Source organism: Mustela erminea, chromosome 1 (genome assembly GCF_009829155.1).
Source record: "Mustela erminea isolate mMusErm1 chromosome 1, mMusErm1.Pri, whole genome shotgun sequence".
Lineage (NCBI taxonomy): Eukaryota > Metazoa > Chordata > Mammalia > Carnivora > Mustelidae > Mustela > Mustela erminea.
Genome location: NC_045614.1, coordinates 125659819 through 125678932, shown reverse-complemented (window position 1 = coordinate 125678932; position 19114 = coordinate 125659819). Strand labels below are relative to the sequence as shown.

General features: G+C 47.6%; 1 protein-coding gene across 8 annotated transcripts in view; it reads right to left on the bottom strand.

The window, feature by feature from the left end:
• TNIK (TRAF2 and NCK interacting kinase) overlaps positions 1–19114 on the bottom strand; it is a 377677-nt gene that overhangs the window by 73184 nt on the left and 285379 nt on the right. For all 8 annotated transcript variants that reach the window (XM_032341356.1, XM_032341372.1, XM_032341359.1 and 5 more), the window contains exons 11-12: positions 18067–18133; positions 14120–14324 (exon numbers count right to left, since the gene is read on the bottom strand). In XM_032341356.1, coding sequence (XP_032197247.1) covers positions 14120–14324; positions 18067–18133 — 272 coding nt within the window. The remainder of the gene's footprint in view (positions 1–14119; positions 14325–18066; positions 18134–19114) is intronic.

Here is a 19114-nt window from a genome sequence, read left to right as displayed (position 1 = left end):
AGACAAAAGGAAGGCGGACTAAAAGCTCTCCAGATTTCCAGCTCTTCCAACAGGACGGGAGTGGATGCCAACTTAGAAGTAGAAATTAAAATTAGGCCAAAATCAAATAGGCAGGATTTGGGGACTATGGGGCTTGTGAGGGTGAGTGAAGTTCCTGGCCAAGGGGCAGAGCAGATGGTTTGAAACAAAAGAAGAAAAGCAGGTTTAGGGAAAGGAATGAGGGTTATATTGGGGGATGGGAATGGGTCAAGCTCCAGACGTGTAATTATTTGTTTTACTGAAAAATAATCCAGGAAGATGCGAGTAGAAAACATTATCAAAGGAACTGACTGAATAATTTGGATTATAGACCCAAAACAGAGATCTTTCCAACATGCAACCCAAGTGAATCAATGCCAGCACAGAGAGTAAAATAATTATGTGTATAGATCTGGCTCCTGGCAGTAACTAGCCCTACTTTAGCTAACATTTCAAGTTTTTGACTCCCACGTGGGTCTCTTTCTTGGCTAAATAAATAAATAAATAAATAATTATCGTCATCAAGGCTTTTTGAAGATTTAGCTGCTTTTTATGTGAAGGATTTGTACATTTTCAACCCCTTTGCTGGGAATCAATAGTGTTTTATAATTACATGCCACTCAGTTCCTTGTGCAAGGTGTACACAGTATTGATTGCAACTCAGGAGGGTCCTGTAGTTCCTGAGAAAGACACTCAGAAGTGACTAATAATTAATAATGATCTCACTCAGATCAGCTGCCGTGAATGCATGGAAGCATCTGCCAGGGCTTTGGCTCCTGTGGTGAGGCTGGAAAAATAAATCACTTCCCCAACCTTCTGAGGGCACCTTGCCAATTTCCAGCTGCTGTTGTTTCAATGTCAATGTCTTTCATGGAAAAAAATCTTTGCTCTCTTTCCTCCTGGGCATGGAGCTGTCTCACGGGACATACCAAAACATGTCAGAGAAAGACCAAGTCCCCGACCTCAAGCAGACACCTCTACAAAGCTCTGATGACTCTTGCTAGGAGATAAGGCCTGCGCTTGATTCCTGTTGGACCTATAGTTCCTCCTGTGGGGCAGGGCACCTGGCGGGGACACAGGATTTTTTTGAACTGAACCAAGTTAAGAGACTTGAGGTAAAAGAACACAACACAGTATCTTAAATCTCTTTGGAAGCATTTGCTGTTTTCTCAATCCTAGGCACCTTGTGCCTTAAATTCTGGTTATCTGAATATGTCTTACCTACTCTACAAGCTATTTGTGGGCAAGGTCTCCGTTCCACTCCTCTTTTTCTCTTCCACTAAACCCCAGTAAATCCCTGATACCATTGGTATTTGTTGCATTCAATATGGTCAACTGTGTAGAGAGAAGAGGAGAAAGGCTGGCAGAACCTCAGACCACCCCTCCACCCTTCTATGCCTCTCTCAGACAGCCCTCTGGCCCCCAGTGTTCTTTAGGCTGCACATAAACAAGGCTTGAGAGTATTTTTCTAATCAGAGATCCACCAATGACTGGCATTGGCATGGCACTGATTTGCCATCTACAAGAAAGGTAGGAAGATAAAAGAAGGGAATGAGTCTAAGCATTTGTAAATTTCGTGTAAATTATGCATGCAGATGATGGTGGTCTTGTTGCCACAAAGGAACGGCTTAAACCAACTACCCTAAAACGTATGGCCGATGCCCCACCTTTACTGAACTGCCTAGGAGTCTATTTTCATGTACATCTTCACAAGTTCTCTCACTTAAAATTAGACATTCAATGGGTTCCTATAATTTTCTTAATCTTTTTTGCTGGTTGGGGGATAATTGATAATACCCACTCTCAAAATTTTCCATGTCTTGCTCTATTGGAGTAGGTCACTGGGGTCTTCCTCTGTCTTCTGTGGATGTTCCAAAAGAGTGCTTTTGTTTAGAGAAGTTTGGGCTCTGCCCTAGGGTGTTCCCCTCAGGCTAGGTCCAGGGGGAGGCTGTTTGGCTGTACTTCAAGTAGGTGAACTGGTGAGTTTATCCAAATGAAATAATCCCATTCCTTTGCTCAGGGGACCCTCAAAGGTTATACATTTATCCCAAACTGATGATGCAGAATTTTGGCTCTTCAAATTCTTGCAGGAGAATATCACCTTAACTCTTAAGTATTCTTCTGAAAGTTGTAACTGATATTCCTCATGGCTGATTGTCATGCAGGCCATGGTGTTGCTCTTTTTTTCCTTTTGTTTCTTTAAATGCTCCTTTTAGAAAATTTAACCAGCAGAAAAGTGTGAACTCCACTAGGGTGCTCTGGCTCCTGTAAAAGTGACTCTGATGAACTGTCAGGCCACAGGCTGCACTTTACAATGTTATCAGGACTGCCACATAGAGCTAAGCTCTGTGTCTGTGCGAAGAACATCACCACAAACATTAGTCACAGCACGACTCAGCCACTGCTAGAAAAGGGCACAGGTTCTCAATTATCTCAGAATGCTTGCCTGAGTAACAAAGTTACTTGAATACGATGGACAACACAAATCTCAAACCACTCGAGTCTGCCTCTTTTCTTAGTTGCTGGGGTGCTCAGAGTCTGTCACCTTCAGGTACCCGCACCAGGCACTGTGCTGGGCAGGCATTTTGTGAACTGACCCTACCCTGGCTTTGTCTTGTTTCCTCTTCTGCTTTATAGTTCCTTCTCCTTAATTTTCTTTTTTACAAATTTTTTAGTTGCTATATTAATCTTTGTTAGCCACTTTGTGTCCTCTTTTTGGAATAAAGCAAAATCACAAGGAAGGGTGTACACAAACAAACGAACAACAGATCTTGGCTCCACAGATTTCAAAACCTCAAAACCTCCCTTAGAAAGATCAAAATGAGATAAACAAGAAATTGTAGGCTTGTGATTTGGTTCTTGGGTTAAGAAGGTGGCACCTCTGTTGGTGTTTCCTGAGCAAGTGATTCAAGTTGTTTTTACAGCTGTGGGGGTCCATGTGCTCTGATCCCACCATGCCCTCTCACTGAAGGGTTGTCTAAGTGAGCAATGGTGGCCCATGTAGAACTGTCTGGGACCAAAGGGGAAACAACACAGTCTCCTTTCTAATCGAAAAGATCTTACCATGCACCCGAGCCAACGTGGCTAAACGCAGCTCACCCATCATTCAAGGAAATGTAATCTTTTGGGGGAAAAAAGTACAGGAATATAATCTGTATGTATGGCATTATTTTGACCAAAAAAAGTACTGCATCATAGATCATTCTAATTAGAGCCTCACGTTAGCTCTGTCAGGTAAGTGAAGCAGATGTCATTTTCTTTATTTTCCCTTCCAGACTCTCAAGAAGGTTCATTGCCTTGTCAATGGCCACATGCTAGGTTAAGGGAAAATCAGGAAATGAATACAAATCATCATATTCTACCTCCATCTGTATTTCCTTCAATATCCCTAAGAGATTCCAGATAGGATCCTTGGCTGCTTTTTCTACTTACTGAATGTTCAGACTGAATCTGAATCTTGTTCTCATGACATTCTGGTAGTTTGGGGGCTCTGGGTCTATCTGTTTTATACATTACATTTTCCACCTACAGACTGAGAGGTAACACCTACGTTTGAGAATGAATGTCCTATAGCTGCGGTGACATGTCACCGGGAGAGGAGGGGAAAGGTAAGAGAGGCTTTAGGGCTTGGGGAAAGAACACTGGGTCAGAAAGAGTAAGACCAGGTGCCAGCTGTGCTCTGCCACCAAAACCAACATTTAGACCACAGACTCAATAACTATTTGTTTAACATGAGCAAATGTTGCATGACCTTGAGTAAGTCACCTTAACTCAAACTTCAGCCCAGGAGCAGATTAGGGGATCACACAAGTCTGTTTCATCTGAGTCTAAGCAAGGGTGTGCTGGCAAAATCTAACTAACAACTCAGAACAGGAAGTGAAACAGAGCAGAAATCTGGTTTGCTTTTGGATAGCTCCACTTGCTTTTTCAATCTGGGTGATTCCACCTGGAAGTGGTGGACCCCAGTGACTGTGGAAGACCTGAGTTGGCCTCCAGAGAACAGGCCAGCAACTGTCACGGGATCCAGTTGGGCTCCTTGGCAAGTCCCTCCAACCATCTCCTCCCCAAAGACGCTCTCTGTTCAAAGACAGAATGAAAGGACCCACTGTGGTCTTTTGAATCTACAGCACAGCACACATGCCTCTCACTTAAATAGGATTGTTCTGTACAAGCTTTACATCAGCTGTAAGGAGAGGTGTGCAAGCTCTTGGGCCTTCCGTTCACCCATTTTAATGTGTGCTCATGTTTCAGCTTTGGAAAGACCATGGCAAACCAAACCCTTTCAGGGCAAGGGCATGGTTCCTTGCAACTCACACTAGGATTCTGACCAAAACCTACGTGGTGACCCCCACGATGCCAGGCCTCGCCCCAAGCCCTCCACATGTATTAACTCACGAATTCTCACCACAACCCACGGGCAGGCACACTGTCTCCATCCCCCTCTGACAGGTGAGGAAACCGCGGTGCGCACACACGCATCACTATCTTGCTCAAGTTCACTCGCTAAGTGCAAAGCCAGGACAATACTCTGTATCTGGTTCTTGAATGCTGCCTCGAGGATTCGAAAGAAGCTGGCCGAAACATCTACATACATGAAGTGAAAGATGCTGTCTTGTGCTTTTTCAAGTGGCCATTTTCCCTACTTGTCACTTTTCCCCCTCTTTTCATCTCAATTTTCAGAGAGCTAGTGAGAAAGCACAACACACCAGAGAGCCTCATTCTTTACACTTACTTTATTCTACTGAAGTCAAACAGCCCAACCTACCCACTCAAAGATTTCTTGGAAAGTTAACTGCTTAAGTGACGCTCTTCCTTTGGGCTCCCAGGCCAACTTCTGATCAGTAGGCATCCCTATGGCTAAACATTGTCTGAGTGCCTGTGTGCGAAGCTGCTTTTCATGCAAGCAGCACAAGGAAAGAAAGTTCTAACCAGACTGAGCCAAGAGAAGGCTTAATGAAGGCTTCTGGTCCTGCCTCTTCTGCGGGTGTGATCAAGTTCCTGATTATGTCTGGGCTGCAGTTTTACCCCCAGGGAGAGGCTACTGGGGTTTTCCTGGATATCATATGGGGAAGCCAGAATGACATCCCAAGCACCTATGACTTTGCCGGTTACTGCAAAAGTCCAGGGCAGTTGTAACTCCAGATTCCTTCTGCCATCATTTGGAAACCTTAACAGGAGACTCTCAGATGGGGTCCTATGAAAAGAAGCCCCTTGTGGACCAGTTTATTAACACAATGTGTGAGATAGTACCAAATGAGATAGTACCAAAGATACTCAGTTGTATCATACATGGAAAGGTTGATGGGACTGGCAACAGCTGGGAAGAACATCCTCACTGCCACAGACATTTCTGGAACTGATGTGGAAGGTGATTCAAGTTTCCTTTGGCATAGCTTGCGTTAATGCAGGAATATCACAAGGACGCGAATTGATAATACGATAAATTTTCTAACATTAGGAGCTGCTCAAGTACAGAATATGCTTCCTTAAGGCTCTAAGCATACAAGCAGAGATTATATGTGAAACCAGTTAAATGACTATCTGAGGACTATTGTCAAAGGGATTCCTGCTTTGAGAGAAGAATTGGCTTAGATCACTTTTGAGGTCCCCCATGTTTCCCACCCTCTATGATTCTACAAACACTGCTCGCCGAAGAAAACAAGACCGAAATGAAAACAATTCAATGGAGGAGTCACATGAAATAATCCTTTCTGTGTGAAACTACTGTCAAAGTTCTATGATTAGGGGCCACCAAGAATATAGATGGTAAAACACAGAGATGCAGGCCAGATGTGGTAAAAGAGGTTCCACGAAGACTAGACCCTAGAAGGCAGGCCTGTAATGCCCATTCCATGCTGTAACTGAAAAGCCAACCCCACCCTCCTTCCAATGTGCTGTAGAGCCACTGAGGGGCAGGAACTGCCTGATGCCGGCTTTTTTCCAGTATGACGCACTCTAATATGAAATACTAGCATATCTTCCCCATTCCTCAGAAATGTAGGAAGGGGTCTGGGAAAAAGGACTTCGAAAAGTAGTAACATTTGACCCTGCCACACAGGAATTTCAGGCCCCCTTCTTCCCCCTCTCAGAATACCCCTCCCATCACAGGTCTGGGTGACCGAGCAGCAGGGCGGGTCTGTGAGAACAAAGAGCCCTTTTGGGACACACTGAGGACCGGAGTCGCACACAGCTGTGCAGAGCACAAGGCCTCCTGAAACACCAGAGTGACTCACACGCGTGCAGGCCGCAGACCATGGTCAGAAGCCCGTGGGCAGGCCCTGCCTGGGACCATAGGCATCCAGTTCGCCTGCCTGGCTCCCAGCTGTTTCGTAATTTCTGCTCAGTTATCGAAATAAAAGAACAAAAGCGCAGCTAGCCAGCGTTCAGTCTTCACGCTGATGCTAAACGACATCCGGAGATAAAGGGCCGCTCTGCTTCCTGGCGGCCCGCAGCCGCTCGCAAGACACCTTAGGATGCCTACAGCTAATGACTAAGTGAATTACAGGCCATTTCTCAGCAGCACCAAGGAATTAACACCCCAGGCCCTGAATGGGGGAGTTATTCTTGCTCATGGTGCTTTCCTCTAGCCGGGGAGTATGGTCTAGTGGGTGGGAATGTAGCCCAGGTGAAAAGTCACCCTGACTTCCCTGTCTCCGGCTTCTGTGCACTGAGCTTGCTCACGCTCCCTTCAAAAGCACCTCTAAAAGATGACTCGGGAGAACCACAATGCAGATCGTGGGGTACAAAGATTCTTCGCTTCCTGTGCAACTCTCTTCTTGAACTGATTTAGGTACCTACTCAGTGCCAGGGAATGTTCCAAGTACTTTCTGGGTATTAACTCATTTAATCCTTGAAACGTTCACTATCCCCTCTTGGAAACAGGCCACCTGAGGCGCAAAGAAGCTATGTCTCACCCAGGATCACCAAGGTGGCAAGTGGCAGAGCCGGATTCAAGCCAGGCAGTTTATTACTGTAGCTCTGACTCCCTTGCCACTACCTTCTCAGTGAAAGGGTTCATCCTAAGGCACAGCGTCTCGGAGGCCCAGAAGCTTACTATTGAGACAGGACAAGATCTCTGTCTTGATGCAGCTCCTTGGTGACCAGGGCGGGATCGCAGTTACACAGTGTGGGAAATGACAGCGAGAGCTACTGGTAAGAGAATCCATCCCAGAGCAGAGTGTCTCCAGTGGATGGCACCGTGAGGCTTGGCTTGTAAGAGACTTCCCCAGGCAGCTGCTGTCAATCCTCTTATAGAAGGTGCATCCAGAAGAGTGGAGAATGGGCTGCCTCCCTGGGCCTGCGAGGCCAGGACTGCTGATAAGTCACCAGCAGACCGACATCCAGCAGAACACCATGAGAGGGGTCCACTCAGAAAAGAGACCTCGAAAAGGGATGGAAAAGTCCATGTGTTACATAAATGGAGAAGGTGCAGTAGAGAATTAAGGAAGGCAGACCATGGGAAACACTATTTCTATAGAAAGCCCTAACAACCACTGAAATCATCCCCATTCCAAAATAACAAAAACACACTCATCTAACGATATCAATCATTCTTGTGTCAGGATTGTGTCAAGCCTTTACTTCTTACAACAATCCTGCAAAGTAAATAGTCTGTTGATTGTGTATATAAAGAAGCTGAGGTTCAGAGAGGGTAAGTAATCTGCTCAAGGCCACACAGCTTGAACTACACCTTGGTTTCTGCAGCTTCAAAGCTGGCATACTTTGCCTCTGCATCAATGTGTCATCCAGTCATTTAAAAACCACTGACATTTTTTTTTCTTCCTAATGATGTAAATGAATTTCTACTAGTGTAACAAATATTCTTCCCTAGACATGTATAAAAGCTTACCTGCTGGTACATTTATTTTAATAAATTCAAGAGGGTTTTACTACTGCATGTAAAAGGGTTTAAACTTTTGGAAATTATACCTCTGACTTCAGCCAAAGGCACACACTCCAATAATAATAATACTAATACTTACTGAGTGTGTTCTACGTGTTAGTCCCATTCTAGGGTTTTCCGTGAACCAACTCATTTCATCCTCATGACAGTACTGGAAGGGAAACGCTGCTGGTTAATGCCCAGCTCGACTTCAGTGGTGGAAACAGGCTTTGTTGGGGGGGTGGGGGGGGTCCTCTCCGCAGAGCCCCGGGGCGGGGCTGGGGAGACTCAGAGAGCGGCCACGGTGTGCAGGAGGTGCACGGCAGCCCTCGGGTCCAAAGCAATGTCTTCGCAGCCCAAATTCAATCTTACTTGCTCAGCAGATTGCTTCTCTTTCTCCCCAACAGGAAATGGGCGCACTTTTGGAGTGTACAGCACCAAAACTTTTTACATAAGGTCTTTGCCATTGAAGCTAATGGGTGATGTCATCTCACTCGACCTTTGGGCAGCATTCTGCAAAGCTGGCCCCTTTAAATTGTTCCTTACGCTGGAATATTTGATTTTCTTCATACAAATACCGAATTCTCCTGGTGTGTGTCAGTCTTCTTTCCTGGCTTCCACTCTCCTGTTCTGTGTTCTCGGGGTGTGGGCCCACGCCCTCCTCTCTTCTCAGTGTATACTTCTGGTACCAGAAGCCATAATTTCCCTTCGATCCCATCCTGGCTTTCTCCACATAATCCAGCTGCATCTTTGGCATCACCACTGGCCACCTCGTGGGCATCCTAACTTCACTGCCTTCCGAACTGATCTTATCCTCCTGCTCCCAAACCTGGTCCCCCACCCGGATGCCGCCGTCCACCTCGGGGACTGCCTGTGACTGCTCATTCTCTTCTGTCTCCAACATCCAATCAGCGATCCCAGGCGCATTCCGCACGATCTACAGGCTGCATGCCTTCCAAATGTGCCCACTTCTCTCAATTCCTCCTTCCACCGCCATCCACGAGAACACCACCTTCTCTGGCCTGCACCAGCTGGGCTCTCTCACCCACCCCTGCTTCTTCCAGTCACTCAACCTCTCAGCAGCCAGAGTTCCCTTTAAATAACGCACATCTGATTGCATTCCCTTGGTTAATGCGCATCAACGGTTTCCCGTTAGTCCCAGGAAAAAAATTTAAGAACCCTTAACTTGGCCTGTGAAGCCCTACAGGACTGTGTCTTGGCCTCCCTGCCTGGCATCTCTGTGTGCCCCAACCCTCCCAGTCCTTCAGCTGGAACCCCCGGCAGACCTCCCAGCCAGGCCGGGCTGCTTTCTCTGCCCCGCACCCTCCCCAAACTTGCTCCTTAGCCCGCCATTCCTCTCTACAACAGCAACCTGCCAATGATAATGAATGGCTATTTGGGTCAACTATTGGTCCAGTGCCTGTTTTCCCGCACAGATCTGGTGAGCACCAGGAGAGACTGGATTCCTAGTGCGCAGCATAGCGGAGGTATGAATTCATGACATTTGTGACGGCCTTTAGGAAGAGGAAAAATGTTTTAATTCTACTGTGCCCTTTTAATTTTTTTAATAAATCTTTTAAAAAAAGATTTTATGTATTTATTTGACAGAGAAAGAGAGAGACAGGGCGAGTGCAAACACAAGCAGGAGAAGTGGGAAAGAGAGAAGCAGACTTCCTGCTGAGTGGGGCTCCATCCCCCCCTTGGATCATGACCTGAGCTGAAGGCAGATGCTTAAAGGCTGAGCCACCCAGGCGCCCCTGTACTGTGCCCTTTTTAAAAGGCAGTTGAACCCAGTGTCCTTGAAAGCCCAGCCACTCATGATAAAAAGTTAGAGGCTTATAGGGAATTCACCTACATTGAGACTGCCAGACTCTCATTTTTTTTATATTAGTGCTCCGCTCTGACTGGCCAATAAGATACTGTTGTATTTCTTTAAAAAATTTTTTCAGGTAATAGAACCAAAGCAGTATAGTGTCTTTGAGCTAGGACTGGCTGTTTCTATAACTGGCCAATGTTAAGACTGTCTTGAAAGGCACCAAATGAGACGCAGGCAGCTTGAAAAACTTAGCACAAGTCTCTGAAGAATAAAAGTTACCACCATTGAGCACCTTGGTGCCTGTGTGGTCAATTTGATTATTCCTGTGACTTAAAGATATTCTCCTCCAAATGAAGGCATAGAATGCTCTCAGAGAGTTGAAAAAAAAATGCATAAATCACTAAAATCATTCCCAAACTCTTGAGCACAGTTAAGCATCACCACAAATCTTCTGGCCCAGGTTTGTCTGAAACGATGACCAGGGTAAATGCCTTACTGATTCTTGGCCTCCTCTCCTGCACCCTGCCCCTGATTCTTGGACCCTAACTCTGTGAGGGAGATTAAATCAAGAGGAACTTCGTGTAGGCCAAGTGATCGAAATTTTTATTGAACTAAATCAAAATAAAAGAGGCCTTCTTTGTACTCTTCTCACTGTGGATGGACTCATTCACCTTAGCTAGGTTTAATTAATTTCCTGGACCTTGGCTATAAATTGTACTTTATCAGTGGTCAAAAGCTGAACGTCTTGTACCCAACATTTCATTGGTCTGAAGCCACGTCCTTTTCATGTAGCTGATAAATGGCTATATCCGGTATACAAAGTCCTCCTAAGAATATATAGACACTGATGGAGAACCTACCCAAATCCACATGGTTATTCATAAATAGCAAAGGCCATGCAGGGCTTCCTTAGAAACCCGACCTCCGGTAGCGGGGGGACATCTGAGATCGCTGGGGGAGACAAAGGCTACAACCTACACAGCCCTGCATCACCAAAGGGGTATCTCATGAGCCTTTACTGGAGAATGGAAATGATTTTCGCAGGATGCCTACCTGCTAGGTACCCAGAGGGAAGCTAAATGTGCAAGTCTGACCGGGGGCTTTAACTGCCGCCATGAGCGGGGTAGGTCAAGTTCCTCCTCTGGACACCATAAAGACAAGTCATCCCCGTGGGCCAGAGCAGCACACACGGATGGGGACCCAGCAGTGGCAGGATGCTGGAGGGGAGTCCCTGGTGGCGGGGACAGTTATTACTTAGGGGTTCAGAATTTACAGCCATCGCAGCGTTTAGTGTTTCTTCTTCGTCCTAGTGGGCGATAGGAGCACGATGAAGGCCAACAGATAAAGCCGGTATAATGTCTTCGTGCCCAGTGGTCACAAGGGTCCCTGCTTCCGATGAGAAGCTGGGGCTCATGCATGTTGGTCTGTAAAGCGAAGTATCCTTGGGCGTGCTGTTGCCTTCGGTACAAGTGGGGACTCAGCGGGTATGTCCCCGTGAATGCGCGTGCCCGGCTCAGTCTGAATGCAGACCCACCTCCAAGAGAGAAACTCCAGAGATGCCACAGAAGAGACACGAGGAGGCCTTGGCCGCAGCTCTGATGGGGGGCACGAGAGCCAGAACTCATCTCAAAGAAGAGCACCTGCTGGGGGCTGCTTCTTTGCTCTTGCGCAAAAATCCTCAAGTTCTTAGAGGAAAAGACCGCAGAAGCAGAGGCCAGGTAGAGAATACGGGAAAACATGACCGGCTTATCAGCCGAGAGGCAGGCTGGAGGCAGTGATGGTGGGCTCTGGAGTCTGATCCCCTGGGCTTGAAACCCATTTTTCCCCTAAGCTGTGTGACCTCTAGCAAGTCATTAACCTCTCTGAGACTCAGCTGCGTTATTGAGAGGATGGGTTATTGTGAGGATTAAATGAGACGATTCAGGTAAAGTGTGGAACAGAGTAACTGTCACAGGGTAAAGGCTTTGGACAGCATTAGAAATTGTTATTTTAGCAACTTGATGAGGAAACATAAAGCCCAAATAAATCATATCAGGTAAGAAGGGACGAAAATATAGATGAAAGCAAAACAAAAAAAAAATAATGCAAGGCATGCCCTGAAAAGACTTTGCATTAGTTGACGATCCAGGCTCAAGGGTCAAAAGATCTTATGTTAAAATTAAAAAAGAAAAAAAAGAAAAAAGGAAAAGAAGGGAATGTACATAAGCATGTGTGCATGCACAGGCATATTTACATTCTTGAGTATCTGAAATGCTCTGAGGGATGACAGTGGGCATTTTCTAGGATTTACATGGTAAGTGCCTTTAACTTGAAAATAAGGGCAACACATCGCTAAGCAAGGAGCACACTAACCAAGACAAATGGTCAGGGTTTTCAGGGTGTGAAGCTTCAGGCAGGTGGTGACCTTCAGAAATACTCTTGGATGGAACAAACCACAAGGAACGAAGCAGGAAAGGTAGGATGTGGGGCAGAGCCTGATAGGACACTTGTGAGGAGAGAGGTGTGGCCAGAGTCTAGAGGAATAAACGTGGGGGTCCAACCAGCAGAAGCATCTGGTTCTCAGGAAAACTGGAGGATATGGCACAGCTCTGGGTCGAGGGCTCATCCCAGGAGCCCCAGCTGGCGTGGCTGGCTGCAGAGGAAACCAGGACGCAGCCGTGAGGAATTTCAACTTGTTCCCAGGAGACGAGCCAGAGGTGGGTGGGCAGGTGAGCCCCACTACTGAGCGCTGCTGAATTAGCACCCACCCTCCCTTCACGCTGCCTCTGCCTGGGCCTTTGAAGGTCTCTGCCCCACAGCACTACGGGGACTGTGTCAACTACAGTGTTATTCTCACAATAGAAGATGGTGAACTTCAAACTTCCCATGCAGTGAGCATTCTTCGCCCTGACAATACAACACTTACAAACTTAAACTGGAAACTGTTTCGCTTGCCTACTGCTGCTTGCAGAAGCCTGCAAGGTACAATTCTGAGGACCGCAGTTCAAGGCTTTGATTACTTATCTATACTTGCCTTCTTGGGGCTTGTGTGGACATTGAGATCAGATAGACCTGGGTGTGAACCCTGTGCACACACTGGCCCTGGGATACGGGGCTAATTACTTCCCCTCCCTGAACTTCGGTTTCCTGTATGTTAAGTGGGGTTTGTACAGGTTCTGCATGAGGGGCAACGGCTATATGCAATGAGAGAATGATAGTAGATGAGATCCTGGGTAAAAGCAAAGAACCTCACCCAGGAGCAGGCACCCAGAAGTCACTAATAATTGCAACTGTTGGGTCTTATTGTTGCTGGTCTCCCTATGAGGAGATATGAGGTTGATGAGATTTTACTGCAAACTGGAACAGAGGCCCTCACTGATTTCAACCAGGGACGCTGAACCTGGATGGGCCAGTTAAAAAGCAGTCTTCCCCTGGTGCCCGCAATCCGCCAGCCTCCAATGTCAGCGGCACTGACAAAGCAAGTGAATCGCCCTAGACTGTTAACGCGGAGCAAGATGGTGTCTGGGCACACTGTAAAATGGCTACCCTGTCCTGGGCCGTTAGTTTACCTCTCGTCTGCATCCTGCTTTCCCAAGAGTGATGCTCTCAGCTGCCTAATTGTGTAGAGGCTTTGATTTATTCAACAAAGGAAGGCGGCTTTAACAAACATCTCTACGGCCACAGGGGTGAGGGCTTCAGCCAGGACAAGGGTGGCCAGGGCTATGCTTGTCCACACAGATGGCAGCAGCACCCGCCGGTGAAGGCCAGGGGGGCCCTCCAGCTGGAGGACCAAAGGGTGCATGGCTGGCCTTGGGATATGCTTTCCCCAATGTCCAGAGGAGTAGCTAAGGCAGACCCTGCTTTTCCATACTTGACACCTCACTTGCCTGCCCAGTCATTGTGGTCTGGTTGACATGACACGTGACCTCAGTCACGGACTCATGTATTCCTGTATGAGTCTGTCCAGTCCACCAGTGTCCCCAAGGCACCTGCTGTGTGTGCAGCCCTGTTCTAGGCACTAGAGATTCACAATGCAGAGATGCGTCAGGGATAAGAGAGACAAAAGCCTACATAAGAATAATGAAGCAGGGAAGCGCAATGGGACGTGTTGGAGGCAGGGGAGCAATTTTAAGCAAGGTCCTCCAGGGGGCTGCCCGGAGGAGGTGATATCTGAGTAAGACCTAAAGGGGTGGAGGCCTTTACCCATGAGGTGACCACACCAAGGTCAGGTCCCACCAAGGTCCCATGGCCGCCCGGTGCCAAGTAAGGGACGTCCTTCCTGTGTAAGAGCGCTCAGGCCTCGCTCCCTGTGGGCCGTGGCCCCACACAGGGCAGGGACCCCAGCACCTCCCTGGAGGCCCTATAGTTGACGTGGCCGCGAGACAAGGGCTCCTGCGGCGGCCCCGGGGTGCGGGGGCCCTCACCTCCTCCAGCCGCCGGCGCTGCTCCTTCTGCTCCTCTATGCGCTTCTGGCGCTCGGCCAGTAGCTGCCGCTTGTGCTCCTCGTTCTCCCGCTGCTGCTGCTCCAGCTGCTGCCGCCGCAGGGCCTCCGAGCGCTCCTTGTTGGCCAGCTGGAGCCTCAGGAAGTCCCGCCGCAGCGTGGACTCTCCAGGCAGGTTCAGGATGGAGCTGCGGGCGGGAGAGGGAGAAAGGTGAGGGTCCTGCGGGGGGGCGAGGACCCTCGGTGCCCGGGTGCTGGGGGAGACCAGCCAGGCAAGCAGGTCACCTCGAGGCGGGGACGGGAGCCACACACCCCGTCCGAGCTCTCAGACCCTCCGTTACAATACTCAGCCCCAGAGAAACTGAGTCAAGGGAACAACAGAGTAGTGCGCCGCCTCCTTTTCAGTGACTGTGGGCAGACACATGCTGTCCCCATCCCCAGAGAGATGTCACCTCTCTCCAGCACCATCCACACGGCTCGCTCACCCTTGGGACATGTAAAGATCTGCTTCTACCGGTTTTACGGAGTGTGCGAGCCCTAGGGCCTGGATCAGCCAAATTTGCATGTTTAAGAAGGGCAGGAACAAAGCCACCAAATGAAAGAAACAACGGGGAGCAGCAAGGGAACGTGTTCTACTAAGAGGACATCCCTGTCCCCGCACCACGTCCGTGACCCCTTGCACCCGACCCCGGGAGGCAAAGGGCGGGCTGCTCCTGTGAAGACGTGATAAGCCAGGGAGGGAAAACATCTGAGTCAAGGTGACCGCGGAGTAGAATGTGAACCCATGCCTGCCCAAGTCTGAGCGTTCAGGACTGGTTTCACGGCATCACGGTTAAAGAGATGTGACACGGTTTGGCTCTGGAACAGACAGTGTAGCTAGGACTTCAACTCAAGCTCACGGATCCCTAGATTCTGGTGAAGCACCGTGGGTCTCAGTTTTCTCATCTGTAAAATGGTAGTTGTGCATCGTGCTCATTTGTGCAGGGGTGTGTGTGTGTGTGTGTGTGTGTGAGAGAGAGAGAGAGAGAGAGAGAGAGAGAGAGAGACAGCAAAAAGGAGGACAGAAAACACCATAAAGACACTCCACCTGCTTCCTAGTGGTCCAGGTCTGCCCTGTCACATCTCACTGCCTGTGAACAACTCAAAGTTAGTCTTCAGTTGTGCCCAGCAGCCCAACAGCGAGGTGGGGCAGACTCCTATTTGTTCACGAAAACCTAGCCCTTCTAACCTTTCTGGCAACTTGCACCTGAAACGAATCCATTCAATAACTAGTGAGCTGCTTCTAGGTCTCAGGCTCTGTAATGGGCTCTCGTGATGAGAGTAGGAGCTAAACAAACTCTCTCTCTTGTTATCTTCTTGTGGGAAAGAGAGACAGACAAACAATTAGACAAATGACTACAAATAACACAGTTTCATACATGAACAGGCTCTAGAGAAGATGTGATAGTTTAGGAGCGACAGAGGCAGGAGGCTGGGGTAGGGATGAAGAGTTGTGCTTCAGGTGGGGTTATCGGGGGAGACCTCCCCGAGAAGGTACCAGATGAGCTGAGACTCAAAGGATGAAGAGCCGGTCCCAAGAAGAGGTAGGGGAGGAACCTTGTTGGCAAAGAGGAAAGCAAACTTAGAGAGTCTTGTGGTGGGAACAGGTGGGGCCTCTCTGAGGACTTCCCAGAGCAGAGTGAAGGAGAGAGGTGACCCGGGAGGAGGCCAGGGACCTAGGCAGCCCTGGGGAGGCACGTGGCATGGAAACCCTGGACAGAAAGGCTATAGTCAGGAGACCGACGTGATGGGATGTGTTTGGCTGCCGAGGGACAACTGTCTGCAGAGGGCAGAGGTCAAGCAAGGCCACCAGCTGGGCTGTTCCTGCAGCGGCTCTGTGGGGTGGGGCGGGGCACGGGGATGGCAGCAGAGAAAAGCAAAGATGGCGGAGTTCATGAAGCCTATTCATGGGTGCGGTGTGTGGAGCGAGCGGTGACTTGCAGGTTTTGTCTTGGCGCCTGGACAGTGGGGGTGACACCAACTGGGGAGGCAAATGGCGGGGGGAGCAGGTTTGGCGGCAGTTGACAAGGGGATCATTCTGGGTCGGACAGTGTAACCACTGTGCTGTGTGACTGCCGTCTATGCCCACGGATAACATAAAAAGGCTTCGTTCTTGAGGTCCTACAGAGAGTGCTTGGATTCCATGAGCACACGTCCTCTAAAATGTCCAGCTTTTGTGTAGAACACTCAAACAAACCCCAAGTGACAGTGCTCATGTATCCGCGCCACAAGCTCTGTGGACTGATAGTGGCACATGGGAAACCACGTCCACCAGGAAGCTCCATTAATATAAACCAATGCTGAATCAATGGCAGGCGATTGGAGCTGTCCTAGTGGCTCAATCACTAACTTGGTGTGTGGCTTGGGCGCCATCATTGGGCTCTTACCCCATTTGTAAAACGAGATAACCACTGTCCCTTTCTACTTCCAGGACTTCATGAAGATTAATTACATGAGTCCATAAGACAGGACTTGGAACATAATCTTCAATGTGATATAATCACTCGTTACAATTATCGAAGTTTTAAGTCACGGTTTGGCCCACTCACTAAGTGACTCCTAACATGCCGTTTGGCAAGTACTAGTTAAAACAGGGCTTCTCGGTTCTGCAGAGGGTGATCAGTAGGACTGACACGACATCTGGATGGGCTCTGGAAAAAGAAGAGTAGCACACAACTTCTCTGAGAGCAGGGCATTGGACCTCTGCCTTTATAAGAATGTTCCTTTTCTATGTCACTACTTGACAAACATTGTCTTTATGGAGCTAAATTGGGGGCAGCCAATGTGTAAAGCATCGGATGGAGGGAAAAATACTCCTTCAGTCTTTGACCTTGAAAATGCCCGTAAGCAGGTGTAGAAAAAAACTGGATGGCTCTGTATGTCCCTCCCCCTTCTAGTAGTTGAGCAATAATTCAGCTTCGTAGATCTGAATTCACTCAGAAAAAAACCCACCAGCTTCTTCTAGCAGCAATGACTGAGCTGGCCCCTTTTCTGGGCAGGCAGCTTTGCCTCAGTAGTATGGGAATGACTTCTCCCAGACCACCGGAGTCTCCTCCTTGGATGGCTAGCAGATGGGGACCCATTTCCCCCAGTGAGCCTCCTGCTTGTGCATTTTCCCCAATAAATCTCACTTCCCAAGTGTGGGCCACTGACCACAGTGCATATGCCTGTGCATCTCAACTCACCACACTGCCACCAGCTGACTTCTCTCATGGAAGAGAAATCCTGGCACTGTGAGCACACTAACCTTATTTATTCACAAACAGACTGGAAGGAAGTCGGAATCAATGTCAAGTGAATTTCGAAAGGCACAGATTGGAACGACAAAGCGACATTGATCCTGGGAGTCCAATATATGACAACTGGAATGAGCAAGACATTTTCTATTTAAGGTTCCCCTCTAGAGTGTGATTTGAATTCCTGGAAATCATTTCCTCTCAGATTAGCTTGTGGTGAAAATACCAAGACATGCAACAAGGACAGTGGCTGCCTACGTGGGCTTCTCAGAGGTATGAAGTCATGAACTGAATAATTCGAGTCCAAAATACCACTTAGGTCTCCTGAATGTCACCGTTTTAGGACTTTTGAGTCTGGCATCATCCAGATAATTGTCTCCGACCCATTCCACATGTTCTGTATGTGAGGAAACAAGGTCTTTGGAGAGAGACCATAAATCTTAGGGGACAAGATAAAGAATGCGCTGATTTCCACATTTTTATAAGAGTCTGCCCGGGGACATTTTCCCAAATTAATGAGTATGTTCATGGGCAATAAATTAAATGAGACCACCTTGCTGGATTCTTAAAAATGAACCAATAAATCAAAAGGAAGTGTGTTCCACACAAGCACAGTTCAGAACGTGAAAATAAGACTGGGCTTTTGCTCTCCTACCTGGGCTCTCCTGAGTCATTCTCCTCCTCTTCTTCCTCACTTCCGCTGTACTCGTACTCCGTCTCATCTAAAAGAGAGACTCACAGAATGTTAGTGCACAAGAAGATGCTACAGCTCAGCCAATCCTACCTTCCTTGCTTTATGTATAAGTGATCTGAGGTGCAAAGAGTTGTCATTAATGCTGACCTGGGACAGGCTCCGGGCCTCCTGACTTGTGATCTAACAGTTTCCACCAGGTGAACGGGATTCAAGTACATGAAATTCACATAAAAGACTGTCCCAGCTGACTCTACATATCTGTCCCTAATGCCTGCTGTTCATACGAAAGGAACTGAAAAATAATTGTTCAGTTTGTGTTAATTCCCATTAGAGGACTACCTAAACCAATCTTCATTGGCCCACTATTAACTTATGTCTGTATAATCATTTTTTAAGCAAGAGTTTTATTATGACTTATTGTCTTTAGATATCACCAGAAAGAAATTTGACGGTGCATGCTATTAGAAATATAGAGTTAAATGACCTACTGGGGACATTCATTTAATTCAATAACATGTTAAGCAGGTTAACACGTAATAATGAATAAGATTAAGTCTTTGCTTTGGAGGAGATCAGAATCTAATGGGCAAGATGGACAAGTAGGTCATTAGATCTGCCATGATTCTTAAATTATTCTTTCTTGAGTGTCTCCCATGCTAGTCATCTGCTAGATACCTGACTTATGTTCTCTCATTTATTTTGCTTTATAATCCTTTAACACACTACCCACTTTTCAAGCAAAGATACTATTACAAGAGGGTAAGTGATAGAACCAATGACTTTTTAGTAAACACTGGTTGCTTGATCTTGAATTTGGATTTAGAATTCCATCCAGAATTTTCTCAACTTTAAAACTAGTGTTCTCTCCTACATATTATATGCTAAATAGGAGTTCATAAAAAGAGCAGTGAGATACAGAGAAAAGGGGAAGTTCCATTTGTCATAGTGGGGGAAGGGCCCAGCAAAGTTTTTTGAGGAGGAAATGAGCTAGGCCTTGCTTGCAACAATG